General features: G+C 42.3%; 1 protein-coding gene across 5 annotated transcripts in view; it reads left to right on the forward strand.

The window, feature by feature from the left end:
- Window positions 1-21,098, forward strand: part of ASCC1 (activating signal cointegrator 1 complex subunit 1) — a 118,860-nt gene extending 97,762 nt beyond the window's left edge. For 2 of the 5 annotated variants that reach the window (XM_010373058.2, XM_030940433.1), the window contains exon 10: window positions 20,163-21,098. In XM_010373058.2, coding sequence (XP_010371360.1) covers window positions 20,163-20,279 — 117 coding nt within the window. In that variant the 3' untranslated portion in view covers window positions 20,280-21,098. Of the gene's footprint in view, window positions 1-8,363; window positions 8,442-12,353; window positions 12,498-20,162 lie in introns of those variants that run through there. The other 3 variants (XM_030940434.1, XM_030940435.1, XM_010373059.2) reach the window with 3 other exon arrangements.
- Window positions 21,099-22,942: the final 1,844 nt, after the last annotated feature.

Below are 22,942 nucleotides of genomic sequence, written 5' to 3' on the forward strand. Positions count from 1 at the left end.
CAGAGATAAAAATTACAGAAAGAGAACAAGACATTCAGGATAGTAAGTGAGAAGATCTAACATATATTTAATTGGAACCTCAGAAGGAGAGAATGGGGCATAGTTGGTGAAAAACATCAATCTAAAGATTAAAGAAGCCCAATGAATTTTAAACAGGAACTCTGTTAAGTGAGCTTTTATTGTACTTTGCTTTCTTACAACTTGTGGCTGAATCATGAACAACATTAACTGAACTACTTGAGTCCTAACAGTATTTAAACTGATGGCCAAAATTTAATGGCAATATCTACATTACAAAGAATAAAAAGCAGGAAATTCAGCCAAAGAATGCATTTCTTAAAGTAGGTTATTAAAAAAGAAGGAAGAATAAAAGTATTCAGGATTCCTTTTACTATTCTTATTACATTTCTATAAGTCTAAAACTATGTTGAAATAAAAAGTTTTATAAAGAAAGGAGGACAGACAGACATGCACTTAGGATCTTAGTAGGTAGGACACTTAACCATTTGGGGTGGGTGTGTGTTTATATAGCACCTTCCAGAAAAGTTTGTTGATTCTTGGCTGTGTCTTTTTGCAATGTTTACAATAGATGGACCTTTTATTAACTGTTGATCTTACCACTAAATTGGGCCATTTGACTTCAAAGAGTGTAAGAATTTAATTGGTATAAAGAACAACTTTCTGATTACAGTGTTTCATATTAGAGCAATTTACTAAGAAGGTAGCTGCATCTTTCATGGGAGTGTTTTTTGTTTTAAGAAAGGATAACCCATTTCTCTAGTCTGAGTAAGCACTATAAAGCCATTCTTCCTACCACCGTCCCTTTCAGACTAGTCCCTATTTATTCTCCCCAACCTGTCTGTCACCTCTATCATTATACCAAAATAGCACTGTAAAAAGTCATTGATAGCCCCTATTTGTTCAGTGCCTTGATCTACTTTTACTTTTTCCCCAGTATCTGCATGGAAAGTGTTAAGCCCTTTTCTCCTTCAAATGCTTTCTTCTCTTGGCTTCAGGGGCAATTGGCTCTCCTGGTTTTCTTCCTGACTCTGGAGCTGCTTTTTAAAAAATTCACTCCATAATATGTCTACTCCCTAAGGTTTTGTCCTTATCTCTGTGTTTTTCTTTTACTTCAGTCTTCGTGTATTCAAATGATACTTGTTCTTCAAAGTCCAATACAGATATTACCTCTTCCTTAATGGTAAGAGCCATCCAAATCAATGGAGCTCTCTCCATCTCTCAGCGCCCCGCCTCTCCCTACTTTGATTGTTCAGAGACCTCTTAGGTGCCTCTCAGTGCTTAGCAGTGTGTCTTGCACTTGGCAGGCACTCAGGAATCTTTTTTGGAACTGTTTTCTACAGACATCAGATTTTGGAGGGAGAGGAGAAAAAGATTTTTTCTTATGCATCAATAGAACACTGGATTTGCCAGAGGGGATATTTTTTGCCTTGTACTTCATATAATAAACTCTTAAAGCAGGACTTGGCAAACTGCTGTTTGAAGGCCAAACGTGGCCCACCACCTGTTTTTTTTATGGCCCTCAAACGAAGATTAGTTTTTACATTTTTTAATGATTGAAAAAACATCAAAAGAAGAATACTGTAATATTTCATGATGTGAATATTATGTGAAATCCAAATAAGTAAAACTTTATTGAAACACAGCTCAGCTCATTTATTTACACACCATTTGGCACAGTTGAGTAGTTGTGGTAGAATCCATGTGGCCTCCTGGCCTTTTAAAGAAAAAGTTTGCTGACTCCTGTCTTAGAGGTTAGAGTTTAGTTTTTCTTTTATTTCATCCAACACAATTTTGCTTTATGATTAAATATGATGCACTTATTTAATAGGTCTTCAAGATAAACTAATTATGTCATAAAGATTTAGTTAATAACAGTCAATCCCACTGAATTTCTGTTTATTTTCATTTCTAGCAAATGTTTATTTATTTATTTTTTTGAGATGGGGTCTCACTCTGTGGCCTAGGCTGGAGTGCAGTGGTGCGATCCCTGCTCACTGTAAGCTCCGCCTCCCAGGTTCACACCATTCTCCTGCCTCAGCCTCCAAAGTAGCTGGGACTACAGGTGCCAGCCACCACGCCCAGCTAATTTTTTGTATTTTTAGTAGAGACGGGGTTTCACCATGTTAGTGAGGATGGTCTCAATCTCCTGACCTCACGATCCGCCCGCCTCGGCCTCCCAAAGTGCTGGGATTATAGGCGTGAGCCACCGCGCCCGTCCGTTTATTTCTTTTTTAAAATGAGGTTACTCAACTCAAGAAAAGAGAGCCACAAACTGAATGTACCTATAGCTCATACTCACAATCTTTCAAGTTCATTTCTCAATTAAATTTGATTGCAACTTTATTACTACACATAGCAACACTCAGCTGATAAAGATAATAATGAGCTTAAATTTGCATTTAACTTTCTTTTATTTCAAAATACATCCAAAACTAATTGTGTGCTTCTCTGTGGTATGCACTAATTAACTTGAAACATGGACAGTGATTTTGTTTGCAGCTTCATTTATGCCTTATTACAGAAGCTATTAATAAAAAATATTGAATGAAAAATAAAGTGCACTGAACTTGCAAGTAAATGGTGCTAATTTTACAATTAACATGAATGTCAGAAAAATGTGAAAGCTTAGGAAGGAGATTGTGATGAGACATCTTGCTAGAATATGGTGCTTTGTTAGTGATAAGATAGGGCTCTGCCTCCCTTCTTTGATGGTGAAAAATGAAACTTACAAAAATAGGAGATTGCAGAAGATTATTAGGGGCTTTTCATATTTTGCCAGCAATAGAAAAACAATAGACCATGTTTTAAAGGATCTGAAAGACTTCTGACAGGTGATTGGGCAGTTCCTTAGAGCATCAGATACATAAGGAAAAAGTACAGTTTGAAATGCTTCAGTTTGGTGTCGTAGCTTCTTATTTCAGTCTGTTTAGAGGGTGAGGGAAAGGAAAATTCAAATCTAAGCTGTGTTTCATCAAAACTTTTCCTCGGAATTTTTAAATGTGTTTTATGTGTTACTTTGCCTAGACAGTGAAGTCTAATGAGAGCATCCGAAGATATGGCTGTCAGTGAGATGAAACCATTGTTAACATGGAACTGAAAAACAAGAAATTGGCTGTTTTTTGGCAGAAGCCAGCATTTATTCTGGGAAGATGCACCTTCCCTGGTCTGTGGCTATCTGTTTCTACGTGATGTCTTTTGCTGTCTTTTGAATTCATGTTCACAGGTTATTCCTCTTTGCAGTGGAACTGGAATACTTCCATGTGTTGTTTTGGCTCAGTCAGGAAATGATGCAGGGTTTTGAAAGGGCCCAGCCAGCACAGTAACAAGAAATAGGCCATGGTTTGGCAAAGGCAGGGAAAATAGAAAAAAATTAAGAGGTCAGCATTGCCTTTCTTAAAATCATCTCTTGTTCTTATCAGAATGAAAATAAATATTTGGTAATGTTTATTGAATACCTACTAAATATAAAACACTAAGCTACATGCTTGCTTGGTGCATTTGAGGGAGGGGTAATAAATATTCAATTGTCTGTGGTTCCTGTGATGTCATTCTTATGAACTCTTTGAATGGGATGTCTGTTCTTATAGAAACTACTCATCTCTTTTATGTGTTCATTTCTAGACTGTTCATATTATTTTGGATGTAGTTCACTGATGAAATGAGTTGTATGTTGGTTTTTTCTTTTTTTTTTGAGACAGAATCTGGCTCTGTTTCCCAGGCTGGAGTGCAGTGGAGGATCTCAGCTCACTGCAACCTCCACCACTTGGCGTTCAAGCGATTCTCATGCTTTAGCCTCCTGAGTAGCTGTGATACAGGTGCATGCCACCATGCGCAGGAAATTTTTGTGTTTTTAGTAGAGATGGGGTTTCATGTTGGCCAGGCTGGTCTCAAACTCCTGACCTCAAGTGATCCATCCATCTCAGCCTCCCAAAGTGCTGTGCTTACAGGTGTAAGCCACTGCGCCTAGCCATTGTTTTTTTAAATTGTGGTAAAATATACATAAGATTGGCTATTTTAACCATTTTTAAATGTACAATTCAGTGGCATTAAGTACATTCACATTGTTGTGCAACCATCATCACTGTCCATCTCCAGAACTTTTTCATCATTCCAAATTAAAACTCATTTTAATGAACAACAACTCCCCATTTCCCCTTCTCCTTGGTAACCACCACTCTAGTTTCTGTCTCTATGAATTTGACTACTCTAGGTACCTCATGTAAGTGGAATTGTACATTTGTCCTTTTGTGTCCAGTTTATTTCACTCAGCATAACGTTTTCAAGGTTCACCTATGTTGTAGCATGTGTCAGGATTTCATTCCTTATTGAGGCTGAATATTATTCCATTGTACATATATTCTACATTGTGTGTTTTTAGCTACAGTAGAAACAAACCAGTAGCAGAATATAAATCTGAACGCAGAGATGGTGACAGGGCACTGTCTTCTTTGAAGCAGCCCTTTGTTAGAGACCAGACCAAATGAAACTATGTTCTGTAATCCCAGCACTTTGGGAGGCCGAGGCGGGCGGATCACGAGCTCAGGAGATCGAGACCATCCTTGCTTACACCGTGAAACCCCGTCTCTACTAAAAATACAAAAAAATTAGCCGGGCGTGGTGGTGGGCACCTGTAGTCCCAGCTACTCAGGAGACTGAGGCAGGAGAATGGTGTAAACCCGGGAGGTGGAGCTTGCAGTGAGCTGAGATTGCACCATTGCATTCCAGCCTGGGCTACAGAGAGAGACTCCATCTCAAAAAAAAAAAAAAAAAAAAAAAAAAAAAAAAGATGCTCTCTTCCCCCATATCCCAGGGATGAAACAATTTTAGAATTAATACTCAAATGTGAACATTATTATTACAAATTAAAAGTAAGAAAATGGTATAAATCAACCAAAAATCCAATTCAGAGTTTATTCTCTCAATTGTAGGTTAAAACTTTGATTTTTTTTTTTTTTCGGAGACAGGGTCTTGCTCTGTCACCCAAGGCTGGAGTGCAGTGGCGTCATCTTGGCTCACTGCAGCCTCAATATCCCAGGCTCAAGTGACCCTCCCACTTCAGCCTCCTGAGTAGATGGGACTAGAAGTGTGTGCTGCCACACCCAACTGGTTTTTGTATTTTTTTGTAGAGATGTCTTGCCATGTTGCCCAGGCTGGTCTCAAACTCCTGGGCTCAAATTATCCACCCATCTTGGCCCCCCAAAGTGCTGGGATTACAGGCATGAGCCACCACGCCTGGCCTGATAGCAGTTTCTTAAATTGTAGTGGCCTTATCACTGTGACATGCGTGGAGACAACCCTCTTTCTCTTCCAAGGCATTTTGCTTGTTTGACATCTAGCCCACACCTTTGCAGAGGGCAAGGAGGGCCATCTGAATTAGATTATAGAAAAGTGTGTGTTGTAGTCTGTAAAGTTACAGTGATGCTACTCAAGGCATGTTTCCTTTGGTTCTGACAGAGAATGCAGTATTTCATGTCTTCCAGTCTAATAAGGTAACTTAGTTGAAAATAACTTAGTTGATAACATGTGGCAGCCTCTCTCCCCTCTTCTGGGGATCCATTCCAAGGCCAGCCATTATTTGGACTGCTGTTATTTTTATATATGTGTACTCTTTGCATTGTCTGATGTTGCCTAGGGATGTCTGATTTGCTTTTTTTGAGACGGAGTCTCGCTCTGTTGCCCAGGCTGCAGTGCAATGGTGTGATCTCAGCTCACTGCAACCTCCACCTCCCCAGTTCAAGTGATTCTCCTGCCTCAGCCTCCTGAGTAGCTGGGATTACAGGCAAGTGCCTCCACGCCCAGCTAATTTTTGTATTTTTAGTAGAGACGGGGTTTCACCATGTTGGTTAGGCTGGTCTTGAACTCCTGACCTCATGATCCACTCGCCTTGGCCTCCCAAAGTACTAGGATTACAGGCATGAGCCGCTGCACCCGGCATGATTTGCTCTTTAACTTCTGGATGCTGCCTTGTTGGTTGAGAAGTTGAGTGGAGATGGGCTGAGGCTGGTGACTGGTTTCCTCCATGCTGCTCCTGAATCTGTTGCCTTGGCACTATAGTCAGTCCCTTTGTGCCCAGCCTCCCAAAAGCCGGGGACCAGGAAGAAACCCTGTTGCTGTCCCCTATGTATTCCCCTCTAAGGATTCATTTCTGCTGACTTGCTCTTCCTTTCTACTGTGTGATATGGAGACCAAACATTTATCTTCTGTTGCATTTGTTTGAGGGACCATTATGAATAATACCCGAGGGAAGATGACCACACCAGAAATAAGAGCAATAAGAAGAGGCATTTTTCTTTTTTCTTTTCTTTTGTTTTTTGAGACGGAGTCTCACTCTGTTGCCTGGGCTGGAGTGCAGTTGTGCGATCTCCACTCACTGCAAGCTCCGCCTCCCAGGTTCACGCCATTCTCCTGCCTCAGCCTCCCGTGTAGCTGGGACTACAGGCGCCCACCACCGCGCCCGGCTAATGTTTGTATTTTTAGTAGAGACAGGGTTTCACCGTGTTCATCAGGATGGTCTCGATCTCCTGACCTCGTGATCCGCCTGTCTCGGCCTCCCAAAGTGCTGGGATTACAGGCGTGAGCCACTGCGCCTGGCCAAGAAGAGGCATTTTTCTAAGGGAGAGAATTTATCTGCAGAAACATCATCTAGGTTAGTTCTGAAAGGGTGCCTGCCCTTAGGGTTGCTGGTCACAGGCTTGAAGAGTCTCTGCTAGCCATCAGCCACAGGGGCAGTTTTGTCTGGTAGAGCAGTAATATTCATGCCCTGTGGCAAGGCTTCCTTGGGAATAAATCATGCAGCAAGTTGAACTTTCAACTCTCATCTCTGAGGCTAATTCTGCGAGGTGATGTGGAAACGGGCAGAGTGTGCCTGGCCTGTGTGGAGATTAGGTATGGGTTCTCCAGCCGTGTCAGTGTAGCCTCTTTTCTCCTCCACCTCCTACCCCCACTCATATTTTTTTTCTTGCTGCTTTTCAAAATTGAAAGACTGCAGAGAGGGGAAATCCCTTGGCATTTTGAATATTGAGGTGCTCAGCAGAACTGCCTGGCATCCTGTTGGTATATAGCGATTTTAATTTGCCCTCTAATAAGTCATTTGGCCTTACTAGCAGTCTTAAACTTGATAATCCTTACATCAGCAGTGAGCCTCAGGCCAAATTCCCAAAGTGCATCCCGGAGTGATTATTTGAAGGAAGTTTTCAAACCTTCCCTCCCTGGCTCTGTTTGTCTGCCTTCTGCCAGCACATCCTTAGGTCAGGCTAATGCTCATTTGAGCATTCCTCTTGCTCACTGCAGCAAGACAGGCAGGTGATTTGAGAGCAGGATGAGTGAGGGAAGTTCCTGTTTCCATTCTGTGCAAGGAATGCCATCTCAGTCAGTGGAGAGGGGATTTGGGCTCTGGGGACGTGCAAGCCTTTTGGTACTATTTTAATGGAGACAAAAACAAGAGTGGCCTGCTGATGGGTTGAAAAATCACAGCTGTTCTACTGACTTGATAGCCTTTTTGCTGCCCTCCTCACAGGGGCCACAATGTTGATAAGAATTGCTCCTCCCACAGACTGCCCTTGACCTTGTTCCTTGCATCTGAGGTGCCCAGGCCTTCTGGAAGTGCATTATGTCCTCTCTTTTATTGGCTATTATTAGCTACTATAATATTATTGGCTCTCACACCACTGATCACTGCAGTCTGATGTTTCAGATTAAAAGTGGCATCTTGGGCAGAGTTAAGGCTGTATTTGGAGATGACTCTAGGATAGTCACTACCTGCCAATCTCGTTGTCTTTTATTCTGAAGTAGATGTTCCTATTTTGATCTTTAAAAATATTATAGCCCTATGAGACCAGATAATGATTGCAGAGCCTGTAAGCTGTCAGAGTACCTGATAAACCTTCTCCTTTTTTCTTTTAAGGTTACTCTGCATTTTGGTTCCTGCAGTGATGCATTAGAGATTATAGTCAGTGAGTGACAATAATAATCAGAGCTCAAAATTTCATCTTATAATTTATCTTACTGTAACTGCAGAACATCCTTCTAAAGGATCATCCCTGTTTAAAGATGGAGAAATTGAGGGGAGGGAGTGGGTCTGTAGTCATTGATAATGTTGACCAACAATAATGGAAAGGATCAGAACTCAGTTTTTAAAAGTTTATTCAAGTGAAAAGCTGGGAATGGCCATTCGGGAAAGAGGGACTTCCGAGACATGAGGTCAGTGCTTAAAGTTAAAAGTTAAAGTCCTGCTTATATAGGCAGAAAACAAAGAAATTTAGTAGGATTGTAACATTTTCTATACAAGGTTGGTTTATGAGCTATAATTTCATTAATTACAGTTTGTTTTCTTTTCTGTACAGCTTGTTTTCACTTCCTTTCCTACTGAAGAGTAGAGGACTTGGCATGGTGGCTCACACCTCTAATCCCAGCACCTTAGGAGGCAGAGGTGGGAGGATCACTTGAGCCCAGGAGTTTGAGACCAGCCTGGGCAACATGGAAAAACCTTGTCTCTACAAAAAATGCAAAAATTAGCCAGGGATGGTGGCATGCACCTACAGTCTCAGCCACTGGGGAGGCTGAGGAGGGAGGATCACTTGCACCTGGGAGGCAGAGGCTGCAGTGAGCTGTGATCACGCCACTGCACTCCAGCCTGGCTGACAGAGTAAGACCTTGTTTCAAAAAAAAAAAAAAGAAAAAGAGTATATTTAACATACCATCCTAGACGACGTGATAGTCTTTTAAGTCTCTGTATGAGAAGTATAAGAGGGAAGTTTAATCTGTGATGAAGAGCAACAGTTAAAAGGGAAGGGGTCTTCTCTGGCACCCTTTATTCATTCACAACAATTTACAAAACAGTGTAGGTGAGGCAAAAGGCTAATCTATAATCAGGAAAACAACACTTACAGCTGCCCAGGTTACAGCTACAAGTTTAAGTGACCCACATAATCACATTCCCTTGAGCCTTACAATATGTTAAGATTCCAACAGCTTAGATTTTGAATTACATATTTTCACAATAGGAAAGCATTAAAGTCTAGTCTGCCCCAAGAAACTTTTTGTCCCCTTTCTTCAGTAGAAAAGAAATTTCTATTTTTTGTACCTAGGTGAACGTATGTGTGTCTGTGTGTAGAGGAGCATGACTTACCTTAGGATAAACAGGCCCAATTACATTCTTTTGTGATGATATTTAGAAAGAATCCACTTGGGCAGAGCCCATATGAATATTTTTAAAGTAGATGGAAGGTTTTTTTGTACCCCGGATGTGGTGGATCTCCATTTCCTTGTTGCCTCTTCGTACCTCCCACGTTTGGTCTCCTCAGAAGTAATCTCACAGGTGGCCCAGAAGACAAATGCATTGTATTTGGCAGAAACTCAGAATCTTTTTTTTTAGGTTTGAGGAATTTTAATAAACATAACTTTGAAACAAAATTTATTTTTTTGGAGGGTGAAACTTATTTGTGAACTTAATTCTTTTTGATGACTTAACTCCCATTAAAGTGATCTTAATTCTAAGTGAGATTAGTAACATAACATATGAAGAACCTTGACTTTTTTTTTCAAAATCGATTATATTTTTAGTCTGTTATTTATATATTTCTATTTGCTCTCTGAAGTCATACTAGTCCTGTACCTCGATGCCTCTTTTATGAGGAATGCATCTGAAATATACCATTATTTGTTTCAATGTTTTGCAATTGGGATCTTCCAAGGGCTGTGATGATAGCGTTTCACATTATTTGCTTCTCATTCTTTGCTATCTTTTTATATATGCACAGCCTAAGGATGGACCTGCTTCCCCACTTGGCATTCTTTGGTACATATTTGTTAATGGAATTGAGAGGCACATACACAGTGCCTTGTGGACATGGCCTTCTACTGGCCTGTATCCTAGGCCTCATCCCAGGAACTCTTAAATTTCTCTCACAGTATTAGTGGTCCTAGCTTGTCCCTGTTTCTTATATAAATGGAGATAATAATGCTCAGCTCTGGTTTATATCATAGCAATGTTTTGGAGTTAATGAGCTGGGCTTTGTAAGACACTTTTAGATCCTTAGATGAAAGGTGTTATTTAACCACAGCAAGGCTTCACACTGGGAGTACCTTCCCAAAGAGCTCAAAGTACTTGTCAGCCTGTCTTCTATTCATCCTCATACCATCCCTGGTAGGGAGGTAGGTGGTTAAGCATTATTATTAAGTACAAAATAGTGTTGTTACTGTTACTTTTATCTATAAATGGGATAATTGTGAGAAATAGAAGTTGGTAAAACAGACTATGGAAGAAAAACACTGGGAAGACCTCAAAGTAGCATGCATTTGCTATTCCTGTTCACTCTGCTTTGAGTTTCAAAAGTCTGATTGCCATACATGATAACAATAGCATCCTTTCCTAGAGAGAAATATGACCTAGTACATCCTTCTGAATACTTGAATTAATTGAACCCCCTGCACTTACTTTTAGTTGCTCCAGATTACATCCTAAGGGTTGGTTTATCTCGTGTATGTCAAAAATGATTATAAATAGCATAAGACTTGAATAATCTGAATTTTTTTTTTAACTTCAAAACGGAATTTCTTCTTATTCAAATAGTATTGAGACAGCAAATAGTTCACCGAGACCACCAGCACAAGAAGTAGATTTTCTTAAGAGGGATCTTGGAAGAGAGTAACCATAGCTTTGTCTAAGATTGAAGAAAAACAGTGAGCCTCATTTGGGGAAGCCAAGTGAGCAGGGATCCTCAGCAGCTTGTCACTGTACTGTTGCAGACTGGTCATTCATTCGGTTTTGTAGCCCGAGGTCACAGATATGAGAAGAGAATGCCCCTCTCCACCTTCCTCCCCAGCTCTGTTTGAGATTGCTGTTTTCATTTTGGCAGCCTTGTTGAATTTGGAGTTATTTCTGGTCTTTGATGGCTGTGTCACAGGGCAGTGGGGAAGGAGTAGAAGGTTTGAAACGAATGCAAGGAAAAATAACCACAGTGAGCCCTTAAATCTTGCTATTTGTTTTCTTTCAGTGTATACCACAACGTTACCAGAAATCAATAATTCCGTCTCTGTTCTCCCTAGGAAAGAAACATGTACAAACTGAAAATGGTAGGCTTTACGGATCATGTGAACAGGGGACAGCAGGATGGATGGATTTTATCTTGCCATTCTTTGGTCAAAAACCTTTCATCAAAGGTCCACATTTCTGTCTTTACTTGGTGATAGGGAAAGTTTGTTTAATTTTCTAAAAATATTATTGATGCAGGATTTTTCTTGACCCGTTCGTCAAACTTGTGATGGGGGTGGCCAATTTATTTGGCTCTCTGTGCTCTACCCTTGTGGGAGGGAGCACGTGAGCGAGTGAGTATGGGATCTAGCTGGCCATTTTGGGTGCTGGCAGAAGCAGGCTCCGTGTGGGCCCTGTGACAGTGCCCAGGTGAGGGTGCCAGCGACCTCCAAAGCCCCAGAGGGCATGTTAGAATGCTCTCTTAGTCCCACTGTCCGTGGACAGCAGTGTGTGATCAGCTCAGTGGTACCCTTGCCTTGTCATGTGGGGTGGCTGCCCTCTGCCAGTGAGGGCAAAGGGCCAGTGTGACAGCCTTTTCTGGGTACCCGCACCCAGTGGGTCCTGAACTCTTGTCCGGAATCCAAGAAGAGTGAGGTTGCCCAGACACTTGAAGGATGTTGAAGGCGGAGAATTTTATTAAGTGATGGAAATGGCTCTCAGCAGACGTGGGAGCTGGAGAAGGGACGGGACGGGCAGGTAATCTTACCCCAAAGTCTGCCTGTTTCTGGCTGGCTATTTCCGGAAGTCCAGCCATCTCTCTTCCAGAGTCCAGCCATCCCTCTTCCAGAGTCCAGCCATCCCTCTGAAGTCAAGTCGCCTCTCTCCAGTCAAGCCGCTTCTTTGCCTCTACCAACTGAATCTGGGGTCTTTATAGGCACAGGATGGGGGGCGGGGTGAGCTGTAGGCAGTTTTGGAAAAGGCAACATTCAATTGGTAAAAAGACGTGATTTATGAAGAACCAGTCGGGAGAGAGTGGGCAAACAGGGATAGAAGTTCTCACTTTGGTCTGCGGGTTTCAGGCTTCTCAGCTTGAAGGTGGGGTTTTGCCGGGGACCTGCCCCTGTCTGCCTAGAATTTCTCTGCCTCCTGTCTCTGTCATTATGAGTACTCAATAGAGGATAGCAGCTGTGTGCATAACAGTTTTCAAATGTCATACTTGCACTTACTTAGGTTTTACATTTCTTTTTTTTTGAGACAGGGTCTCACTGACTGCAACCTCTGCCCGCACCACTCACTCAAGTGATCCTCCCACCACAGATGCACACCATCACACCTGGCTAATTTTTGTGTTTTTTTGTAGAGACTGGGTTTCGCCATGTCGTCCAGGCTCGTCTTGAAGACCTGGGCTAAAGTTATCATCCCATCTCCGCCCTGCAAAGTACTGGAATTAAAGACATAAGTCACCGTGCCCGGCCCGGTTTTAAATTTTTTTTAAATCGTCCAAGTCAGTACTTATTATTTACTAATTATATCACAGCGATTGGCAGGTTTAATCCTGTTTCCATTTCCTCATTAAATATTTGTAGTTTTGTGTACTGTTCGTTGTTATGTTCCTTTATAGCAGGCTTTAAAAAATACTGACTTCCATAACAACAGGGCTGTGTGTGTGTGCGTGTCAGGGAAAAATGTTTTCAGAAAGAAAATGGTTTAGGTTTCAAAATCCCCAAGGGAATTGTTATAAAACAACAGGAGAAAAAATTCAATATGATTCGAACACCTTAACTAGATGCTTTTTCAACTTAAATTTTTCCTGTTAGGTCTGTTATTTTCTAAACAATACAACACTTTGCTCTTCATGTTTAGTTCAGGTTCAAAAGAGCAACCAAGTTTCTTTTTTAAACTTGTAGTTTAAGCTTTTTCTTCTTTCCCCATTCAAATACCAAATTAAATATAGTCTTTTAGTTGACTCGTGCTTATTTTCATCCAGAATTCAATTAAAATGCTTCCAGCTGAGCTAGAGCCATCCGATTCTTAAACCAGGTCCAGGAAAAGCAGTGGCAGTGAATATAGGAACAGCAAGGGAAAGAACATGTTCATTTCAGTCTTTGGGAGTTGTCTGGGTCAGCGTTCCTCACCGTGGCTATTTAATGGGGCTGTGTTTCAAGGGGAGCCACCCACAGCAAGGGGCAGTAGAGTAGAGGAATCAAAGGGCTCAGACTCTAGAGTGAGGCTGTTTGGGTGTGAATCTCAGTTTTTTACCTTTATTTTGTAGGAGAGGAAAGATTTCTTCTCTCACCCATCACTAGGTTCATGGCTGAGGCCCCTGTAACAAAAGTCAGATTAATAAGAGAAAAGCCTACAAATTTATTTAATGCAAGCTTTATATGACACGGGAGCCTTCAGAAATAAAGATCCAAAGGAAGAGGTAACTTGTGTATTTTTATAAGTAGGTTTGATAAAGGTTTTATAAGTAGGTTTGATTTTTATAAGTAAGTTTGACTGTCATGGAGAAGTATGGTTGGAGAACAAAGGGTGTGGTCTAATGGTAATAAACTGAGGGGAGGCTTAGTAAGGCCTGTTTGTTTGGATTCTTCTCTATGCCCTATATCTTCACAGATAAGGATATTTCTTTCCTCTGGGTAAAGGGAGGGTACCTGTCGAATGAGGGTCTTACGACCTGCTTCAGAGGAGAAGAGCAGGAGGTCACAGGACGGCTTTCGTAGGTTTTATCATCTGCTTTAGGGAAGAAGGGCTGTGGAAGGTAAGAGAGACTTTCCTGCTTCTGCTGTTTGCTCAAACGCCAAGGTGCCATATTTTGGGAAGTCCTGAACACCATCAACTTTGTGTGTGTTTTTAGGCAAGTTACTTAAGCCATCTAAACCTAAGGCTCAACTGTAAATGAGAATTAATCATAGGATCTATTTCCTGGGGTTGTGAGGACGCAATGAGATAATGCCTGGCACAAGTGTTTACTTAATAAATGTCGACTGTTGCGATCTTTATTAGTGTTGTTGTCAATACCTACATACTTTTGGTTCACTTTGATCTTTTTTTTGTTTTGTTTTGAGATGGAGCTTTGCCTTGTTGCCCAGGCTGGAGTGCAATGATGCAATCTTCACTCACTGCAACCTCTGCCTCCCGGGTTCAAGTGATTCTCCTGCCTCAGCCTCCCAAGTAGCTGGGATTACAGGCGACCGCCACCACACCTGGTAAATTTTTGTATTTTTAGTGGAGACGGGGTTTCACCATGTTGGCCAGGCTGGTCTTGAACTCCTGACCTCAGGTGATCCTCCCGCCTCGGCCTCCCAAAGTGTTAGGATTACAGGTGTGAGTCACCACGCCCAGCCAATCTTTTAATATATAACTATTGGCATTAGGTAACTTTGTTTTTAAAATCTGTTATGATAAATGTGGGTTCATAAAAATTAAAGTTGACGTGGTAAATATCATCATAAGCAGAGTCAAAAGACAAGTGACAAACTAGAGGAAATATATGTATATTTGCAACTTGTGACATAGACAAAAAGTGTTCATTTCCCTAATATAAAAAGAACTACAACTCAATAAAGAAGGGACGCTCGTAAAGCCTTTTATGGTGATCTGTTTCCACTTAACTGTGCTACAGATGTCTCTGATGCATATTCTCAGAGCCTACCAGAAAAATCCTAGAATTGAGAAGGGCTTGGGACACAGAGAGCTAGTGGGTGTGATACAGCCGTGAGTATGCAAACACACCTGAACTTGTTGTTGTTTTCCCCGTGAAATAGCTCCCTCTCAAAAATGTTCTGTTTCTATCAATGGCAGCCTCATACACACCCATTTGACCCATCATCACTGATTTTTCCATCTCCTTCTCATCCAGAAAGTCACCAAGGCATTTCTATGTTTCTTTTGTAATTTTTATTTTAGGTTTGGGGGTACTACATGTGAAGGTTTGTTACACAGGTAAACATGTGTCATGGGGGTTTGTTGTACAGATTATTACATCACTCAGGTATTAAGCTCAGTACCCAGTAGTTATCTTTTCTGCTCCTTTCACTCCTCCCACCCTCCACCCTCAAGGAGGCCCCAGTGTCTATTGTTTCCTTCTTTGTGTTCATAAGTTCTCATCATTTAGCTCTGGTCTGTTTCATTCATAGTTTCATTCATGGCTTCATTTATTCATTCATATCTGCTCCAGTCTTCCCAGATTCACATCTGCTCCAGTCTTTCCAACTATTGCCTGTTTGTAGTTGAGACACTCAACATCACCCTCATGACTAAATTACTACCATGGTCTCCTTTCTTTTCTTTCTCTTTTTCCCTTCTCCAGTCAGCACAACACATCATACCCAGGTTCATCTCCCTAAAACATGGTTTTCATCTTGCGCCACCAACCTACCCTAAAGCCTTCAGTGGTTCCCCACTGTGTAGGATGAAGTATAACTTGTGAACTTGAGCCTCAGGTCCCCCAGGCACCCTTAATCTGATTCTCCTTCCTTTTGTCTTTCTCACTACTTAAGTCTAGGAACCTTCCAAACATCTAAACTGTTTGCCTGACCCAGCCCACCATGCCCATTTCTGCCTTCATGCTGCCCTCCCTCCACTGTGTTACACCCTGTACTTGCCACAAGGCCAGCTCAGGTCAGGTCTCCTCCAGATGGCTTTCCTAGGTCCGCAGCCCTCAGCATCCCTTGTTTCCTTACCTCCTGCTTTGTTTATTGATGGCCTGTACCTCTCATCTCACACACTTAACCTTTACTGCCTATATTGTTTTAGGTAAACTTTTTTCATTAGAGTAGAACATACATACAGAAAGCTACACAGATCACAGAGTAAAGGACTCAATGACTTTTCATAAGGTGGACACACCCAGGTCGTCAGCATTTCCCTCTTCTGATATGCACTCTCCCTAATGAGATGGTAAGCACTTGGGAGACAGAACTACTTTCCTGTGCCTCTTTGCGTGAAAATGCATAACATCAGGTGCTCAGCAGTATTCCAGATCAGGAACTGAAGCCAAGAAAGAGATCCAGGTTTTTCACAAATAAGAAACATGTAGAAACGTGCCCTGCCCCCTTGATTTGAAGTAATATAATTTGGCAAGTCCTGTTCAGAAATTCCTTGGTGGAAAACTATACATTAGACCTTTAATCCAGTCTAGACAAGTGCATGTCATAGTTTTCTTTTTCCAGACTTGGGGATGTACATAGACATCTACAGCGTTTTCATTGTCATTTTGTCCAACAGATATTTATTGATCAGATGCAGTCTACTAGATAATGTTTATTACAGTACAGTAGGATCTAGCTTCTTCCTCTGTAGGGCTTATATTTTAGTGAGTCATTAGAAATAATTGATAGAACTAAAAGAAAGACTTAAGAATAAAGATACGGCCGGGCGCGGTGGCTCATGTCTGTAATCCCAGCACTTTGGGAGGCGGAGGCGGGTGGATCATGAGGTCAGGAGATTGAGACCATCCTGGCTAACACAGTGAAACCCTGTCTCTACTAAAAATACAAAAAAATTAGCAGGATGTGGTGGTGGGCACCTGTAGTCCCAGCTACTTGGGAGGCTGAGGCGGGAGAATGGCGTGAACCCGGGAGGTGGAGCTTGCAGTGAGCCGAGATTGCGCCACTGCACTCCAGCCTGGGCGACAGAGTGAGACTCCATCTCAAAAAAAAAAGATACATTGGCGGGATGTGGTGTCTCATGCCTATAATCCCATCACTATGGGAGGCCAAGGAAAGAGGATTACTTGAGCCCAGGATTTCAAGACCAGCTTGGGCAACATAGCAAGTGACCCTGTCTCTATTAAGAAAATAAATAAAAAGGGGGGGAAAAAAAAGAAAGAATAAAGATATAACAGGCCGGGCATGGTGGCTTATGCTTGTAATCCCAGCACTTTGAGAGGCCAAGGCAGGCAGATTACCTGAGGTCAGGAGTTCGAGACCAGTCTGGCCAACATGGTGAAACCCTGTCTCTACTGAAAAATACAGAAATTTTCTGGGTGTGGTGGTATATGCCTGTAATCCCAGCTACTTGGGAGGCTGAGGGAGGAGAATCGATTGAACCTGGGAGGCAGAGGTTGTGGTGAGCTGAGATCGCGCCACTGCACTCCAGCCTGGGTGACAGAGAATTATCCGTTACTAAATCATTGTAAACGTATAGAGAGGACAAGAGCAGAGGTAGGAAGGGTGACGTGAAGATTGGCACTGGCACTAGGGTCATCTGGATGAAAAATCCATTTGTTGTGATATTATCAAAAGGTATGAAAGAACATGGCGACTTACAAAGGTGAAATAAATACAAGGGTAATGATGGCAGAGAGAGATTTTAAAACATCATAAGAAATACCATACAGAAATACCATATTGCTACGAAAATACCAATTTTCCATAGCACTTTACAGTTTACAAGGTACTTAAAACCCTGCTCAGTGAGCACACAAGGTACTTGTACTTGCTCTTTTTTTTGGTTTGTTTTTTTGTTTGTTTTTTTGAGACGGAGTTTCTCTCTTGTTGCCCAGGCTAGAGTGCAATAGTGCAATCTCGGCTCACTACAACCTCTGCCTCCCAGGTTCAAGCAATTCTCCTCCCTCAGTCTCTTGAGTAGCTGGGATTACAGGCATGTGCCACCATGCCCGGCTAGTTTCGTATTTTTCGTAGAGACGGGGTTTTTCCATGTTGGTCAGGCTGGTCTCAAACTCCCGACCTCAGGTGATCCGGCTGCCTTAGCCTCTCAGAGTGCTGGGATTATAGGCGAGAGCCTGGCCTTGTACTTGCTCTTATGAGGTCTTTGCCCATTATGATCTTTTGCCCCTGTTGTGGTTGGTGCAGTGGGTGGTGTCTTCTACCCACAGTCACACAGCTTACATGTCTGGGCATACATTTAGAATCCAGCAGTCTTAGGCCGGGCGTGGTGGCTCAAGCCTGTAATCCCAGCACTTTGGGAGGCCGAGACGGGCGGATCACGAGGTCAGGAGATCAAGACCATTCTGGCTAACATGGTGAAACCCCGTCTCTACCAAAAAAATACAAAAAATTAGCCGGGCGAGGTGGTGGGTGCCTGTAGTCCCAGCTACTCGGGAGGCTGAGGCGGGAGAATGGCGTGAACCCGGGAGGCGGAGCTTGCAGTGAACTGAGATCCGGCCACTGCACTCCAGCCTGGGTGACAGAGCGAGACTCCATCTCAAAAAAAAAAAAAAGAAAAAAAAAAAAAAGAATCCAGCAGTCTTTCCACAGCTTGCTCTTGCCTTAGTGGACTTATGTTCAGTTATCTCTCTCAATTTTTCTGTTACTGCATTGCAGTCACATCCCAGCTAACTTCATGATTGCTGCATTTGCTGTTTCCTTAAACCTGGAGCAGGAGAATATCCCTGGCAGATTCATGCTGTCTGTAGGCCATCTGCATAAGGCGAAGTTAAGTCATGGGTGGGTCACTTGCAGCTCCTCACGGCGGCCTCCCCACTACTTGAAAACATGGGCACAAAGAGAAGAAGGTAGAGAACCCACAGGCTGCCAATCCTTAAAATGTAACTTGTTGAAAGTATTATGAGTTTCCTTTTAGTTTTCTTTTGTATTGTCTTTTATTGCCTCTTTGGTTATAGCTTTTCTGTACCTAGAAGGCTTCAGTTTGCAGAGCTATAAATCTGTCAGTCTTAGTGACGTGTCTTTCACTTCAAATTAATGTTCAGCAAAGGGATTAGCAGATAACCATTTCAGGCTGAATTTCTTTACATAAAAGGGTGGATATGGTTTGAGTAGGCTGCCAAAGCCAGGAAGAGAAGTTAATTGCGTAAATCAATGCAGGCAAGAGCTGATCACCTTTCTGAAACACAAGACGATGCAGCACACAGCCTCTAAATAGATCTTTGGGGTCAAGTTGATGTCATGTTGAAGAATCAATATTTACTGGACTTTATAAAGTTAACCTTTAATGAACCCTCAGGCGTTTTGCTAGGCCATTAATTGCAGGAAGAGGAAAAGCAATGGTGGCCAAGGTCCATGTGTGGAGGTTATATAAAAATAAGTGAAAAGACAGTCACTTGCCCATGTGCAAAGGTCCCCTCAAGCATCGTTGGGGATGTGTATCGCAAGGCTTTCTTGGGACCAGGTGTGGTGGCTAATGCCTGTAATCTCCGTGCTTTGGGAGGCTGAGATGGGAGGATTGCCTGAGTTCAGGAGTTGAGGCTACAGTGAGCCATGATTGCACTACTGCAATCCAAGGCACTCCAGCCTGGGCAACAGCGAGAGACCCTATCTCTAAAAAACAAGCAAAGGCTTTCTTGGGATTGTACTGACATTTTAAGAGAGAACAATTCCTACATCCTAACAGAGGAAGGTACATGCTTGACTCTTTGACAGTCCTTATTCAGGCAGTATGGCTGCATTTTCCTGGGATGAATTCTGATGTCATTTTGGGTTCTGCCTTATAAATGTGGTAATCACAAAGTCCAGTCCCTCTTGAAGTATGTATGGTTCATCCCTCCCTCTGACACACTTGACACCTTTTATAAAGTACAGGATCATAGTAAAAAGTGTTTATTTTAGGTTGCTGGCTTGAATCCAAGTCTAATAAAGGTATTTGATAAGTAATCACTTGTACTTGTTCTGTTGGCAAGTAAAAGTGTCCCTCGGGTTGTTCTGTGTGTGTGTGCATGTTCTGCGCCCCTCAGTGGCTTGTCTAAATCACTTGTGAGTCAAGAGCCTTATCTTCTATTTATTTTAGTCAGCGCTCCTAACAAATGGCGTTGATTAGGCATATGTTATGTCAAATTTAACCCTGGTGCAACAAAGCCGGGATCCCTGCATGGTCAGTCACTGGAAGTCAGAAGCAGCCTGGTCAGGCTCTGTGAGTCAGGGTGTGGCCATGGTGCATTTGCTACAAATTCTTGGTCCTATCTGGTCAATAGATGAATATCAGATTTGACTTTTCAGAACCTCTTTCTCTGGTGCATTTGTTAGGGGAGACTTTAGAATTAATCAGAGAGAAGAGCTGGCTGTTCTGTTCTCACTCCCACCCCCATCCCTTCTCTCCTGGATCATTATTCAGAGTAAACACTGAAAAGAAAAAGCATGAGAGGTTTGTTGGGATTTTGTGATTTGGTGTTTTTACAAGAGAATCTGATGTTTAATACTTTCATCTATACTGTAAATATTCATTCTGGGTTTTTATTCTTCCTTTTTAGTTGTTTGAGAACTTCTACTTTGGCTCCCTGAAGCTGAATTCAATTCATATCTCTCAGAGGTTCACCATAGACAGCTTTGGAAACTACGCTTCCTGTGGACAAATTGACTTCTCCTGAGGTAGATCTTGGAAAGCACTAGAAACTGAACATCCTCACCAGGTGCTGAAGAAAAGTGTCTTCGTTTTAATTGCCAAGCAGAGATGTGGACATTTGGATGGTGACTTTCCTGGGTGGTGCCACATAGATTCACCATTGCCTCTAATGGTGTCTACAGCCATCACACTACCAGCCGAGATGGTGGTGGGCATAAGGAGAATTTGTGCCTATAACCCTTAGTGTGTTCTGTTTTTTTTTTCTTTTAATTTTTAAATTGTGGTAAAATACTCATAAAACATACTGTCTTCACCATTTTTAAGTGCACAGTTCAGTAACATTAACTGTTAATACGTTCATATTGCTGTGCGGCCGTCGCTACCGTCAATCTACATAGGCTTCTCAGCTTGTAAAATGGAAACTGTACCCGTTAAACAGTAATTCCCACTCCTCCCAGCCCCTGCAGCCACCATTCTGCTTTCTGTCTCTCTGGTTTTGACTATTCTCAGTATCTCATATAAGTGGAATCATAGAGTGACTTGTCTTTTTGTGACTGGCTTATTTCACTTAGCATAATGTCCTTAAGGTTCATCCATGTTGTGTCAGGTGACAGGATTTCCTTCCTGTATTATACGTATAATGGAATGTTCTGTTACATTTGTGTACCACACTCTGTTTCTCTATCAGTGAGCACTTGGCTTACTTCCTGTTGACCATTGGGAGTAGTGCTAATACAGACAAGGGTGTGCAAATATCTCTTTGAGACTCTGCCTTTAATTCCTTTACCACCCAGAGTTTTATCTTTAGCAAAATAACTATTAAAGTTTTTTGCCTTTTACTTTGCTTGATCTATCATTTTCCTACCAAAGTTTGTCCTCTTTATATTTGTTGGATTCCTGTTCCTTCACCCCATCCCCACCCTCATCTTCCCATGCCCCTGATGGAGTTGCAGTGTTGTAGCCCTTTTTTGTTTACTTTTCAAGGCAACAGCAAAAGAAACTGATGATATCAGCAGGACTGTGCAGAGTTCCCTGGAAGAATGTCAGCCACAGGAGGCACTCTCTCCTCCCTCACCAGAGAGAGAGGGGAATGCTGGGGAGCCCCAGCCTCCCACTCCTCCCTCCTCACATTCTTCCTCCCTCCACGCCCTCTCCTCCTTCTCCTTCCATGCCCTCTCCTCCTTCTCCTTCCTTATTCTTACCTTGATTCTTACTTTCTTTCTATTCTTTAAGTCCACTTCTGAACTCTGTGTTAAGTCGCTACATTGTGAGGACTGTGTCTAACACTGAGATTTATTATTGGGACTGCACAAATCACTTGTGAATAAAATGTTTAACGGTTTTTCTGTTAGTATAATCACATAGTTTGAATTTGACCCCCTTCCTGTGTTGGAATACAATGTTGCCCTCACTTATTTACCAGCATAGCTGTGTCATTCATGGAGGACTTACATATTAGTACCTGCAAGGTTGATTTTTTTTTTTTTTTTTTGAGACAGAGTCGCTTTGTCGCCCAGGATGGAGTGCAGTGGCGTGATCTCAGCTCGCTACAAGCTCCACCTCCTGGGTTCATGCCATTTTCCTGCCTCAGCCTCCCAAGTAGCCGCCACCACGCCCAGCTAATTTCTTGTTGTGTGTGTATTTTTAGTAGAGACGGGGTTTTACCGTGTTAGCCAGGATGGTCTCGATCTCCTGACCTCGTGATCCGCCCATCTCGGCCTCCCAAAGGGCTGGGATTGCAGGCGTGAGCCACCGTGCCCGGCGCAAGGTTGATTTTTTCCCCCAGGCCTCCTCTTTCTACGGATATTCATTTTCTATATAAATTGAGATGTTACCTCACCTCAGATTGTTGTTAGATGGCACTTGGGAATGAGTGCTCCAGGGACAGTGCTGAATTCTGAAGCTGACTGTGGAGTTAATGCCCCATCTCCTCTTGGTGTGCCTCTGTCTCGTTGGTTTCTTTCTGACAAGCCATTAGGCAACCTCAGCCAGGAAGTAAATGCCACTTCTTTTGGGTGTCTGAGACTTATGACTAACATTTGTAGGAATTTTTTTTTAAGTTTTTTGTCTTTGGAAAATTTAGCTTTATATATTGAATACCAAATTTTTTTTTTTTTTTTTTGAGACAAGGTCTCACTCTGTCACCCAGTCTGAAGTGCAGTGGCGCAATCACAGCTCACTGCAGCCTTGACCTCTTGGGCTCAAGCTATCCTCCCGCCTCAGCCTACCAAGCAGCCAGGACTACAGGTGTGCCACACCATGCCTGGCTACTTAAAAAAAAAAAAAAATTGCAGAGATGGGGTCTCTGTGTTGCCCAGGCTGATCTCGAACTGCTGGGCTCAAGCCATCTTCCTGCCTTGGCCTCCCAAAGTGTTAGGATTACTGGTGTGAGCCACCACACTGGGCCCGAATACCAAATTCTAAATAGAATTGGAAATTGTGTTATTGAGAATTTAGTGATTACTCTTCCCTATATCTTGTTAAGTAATTCTTCTCAAGTTGTTTGCCTTTTTCCCTCTTTCTCTCACAAGTTATACGGTGAGATTTTCCACAGGCTCTGTGACACGACAGCATCATCACTCTAGTGGTTAATGGAATGCGTGTTTGTGTATTTCTGTGTTCTCTAGAGTTTTGTAAGTTGGTAGATATTGGTAGAATTGGAAAGTTTTTTAAATTTAAATTTTAAAA

This window comes from Rhinopithecus roxellana, chromosome 11, assembly GCF_007565055.1.
Source record: "Rhinopithecus roxellana isolate Shanxi Qingling chromosome 11, ASM756505v1, whole genome shotgun sequence".
NCBI lineage: Eukaryota > Metazoa > Chordata > Mammalia > Primates > Cercopithecidae > Rhinopithecus > Rhinopithecus roxellana.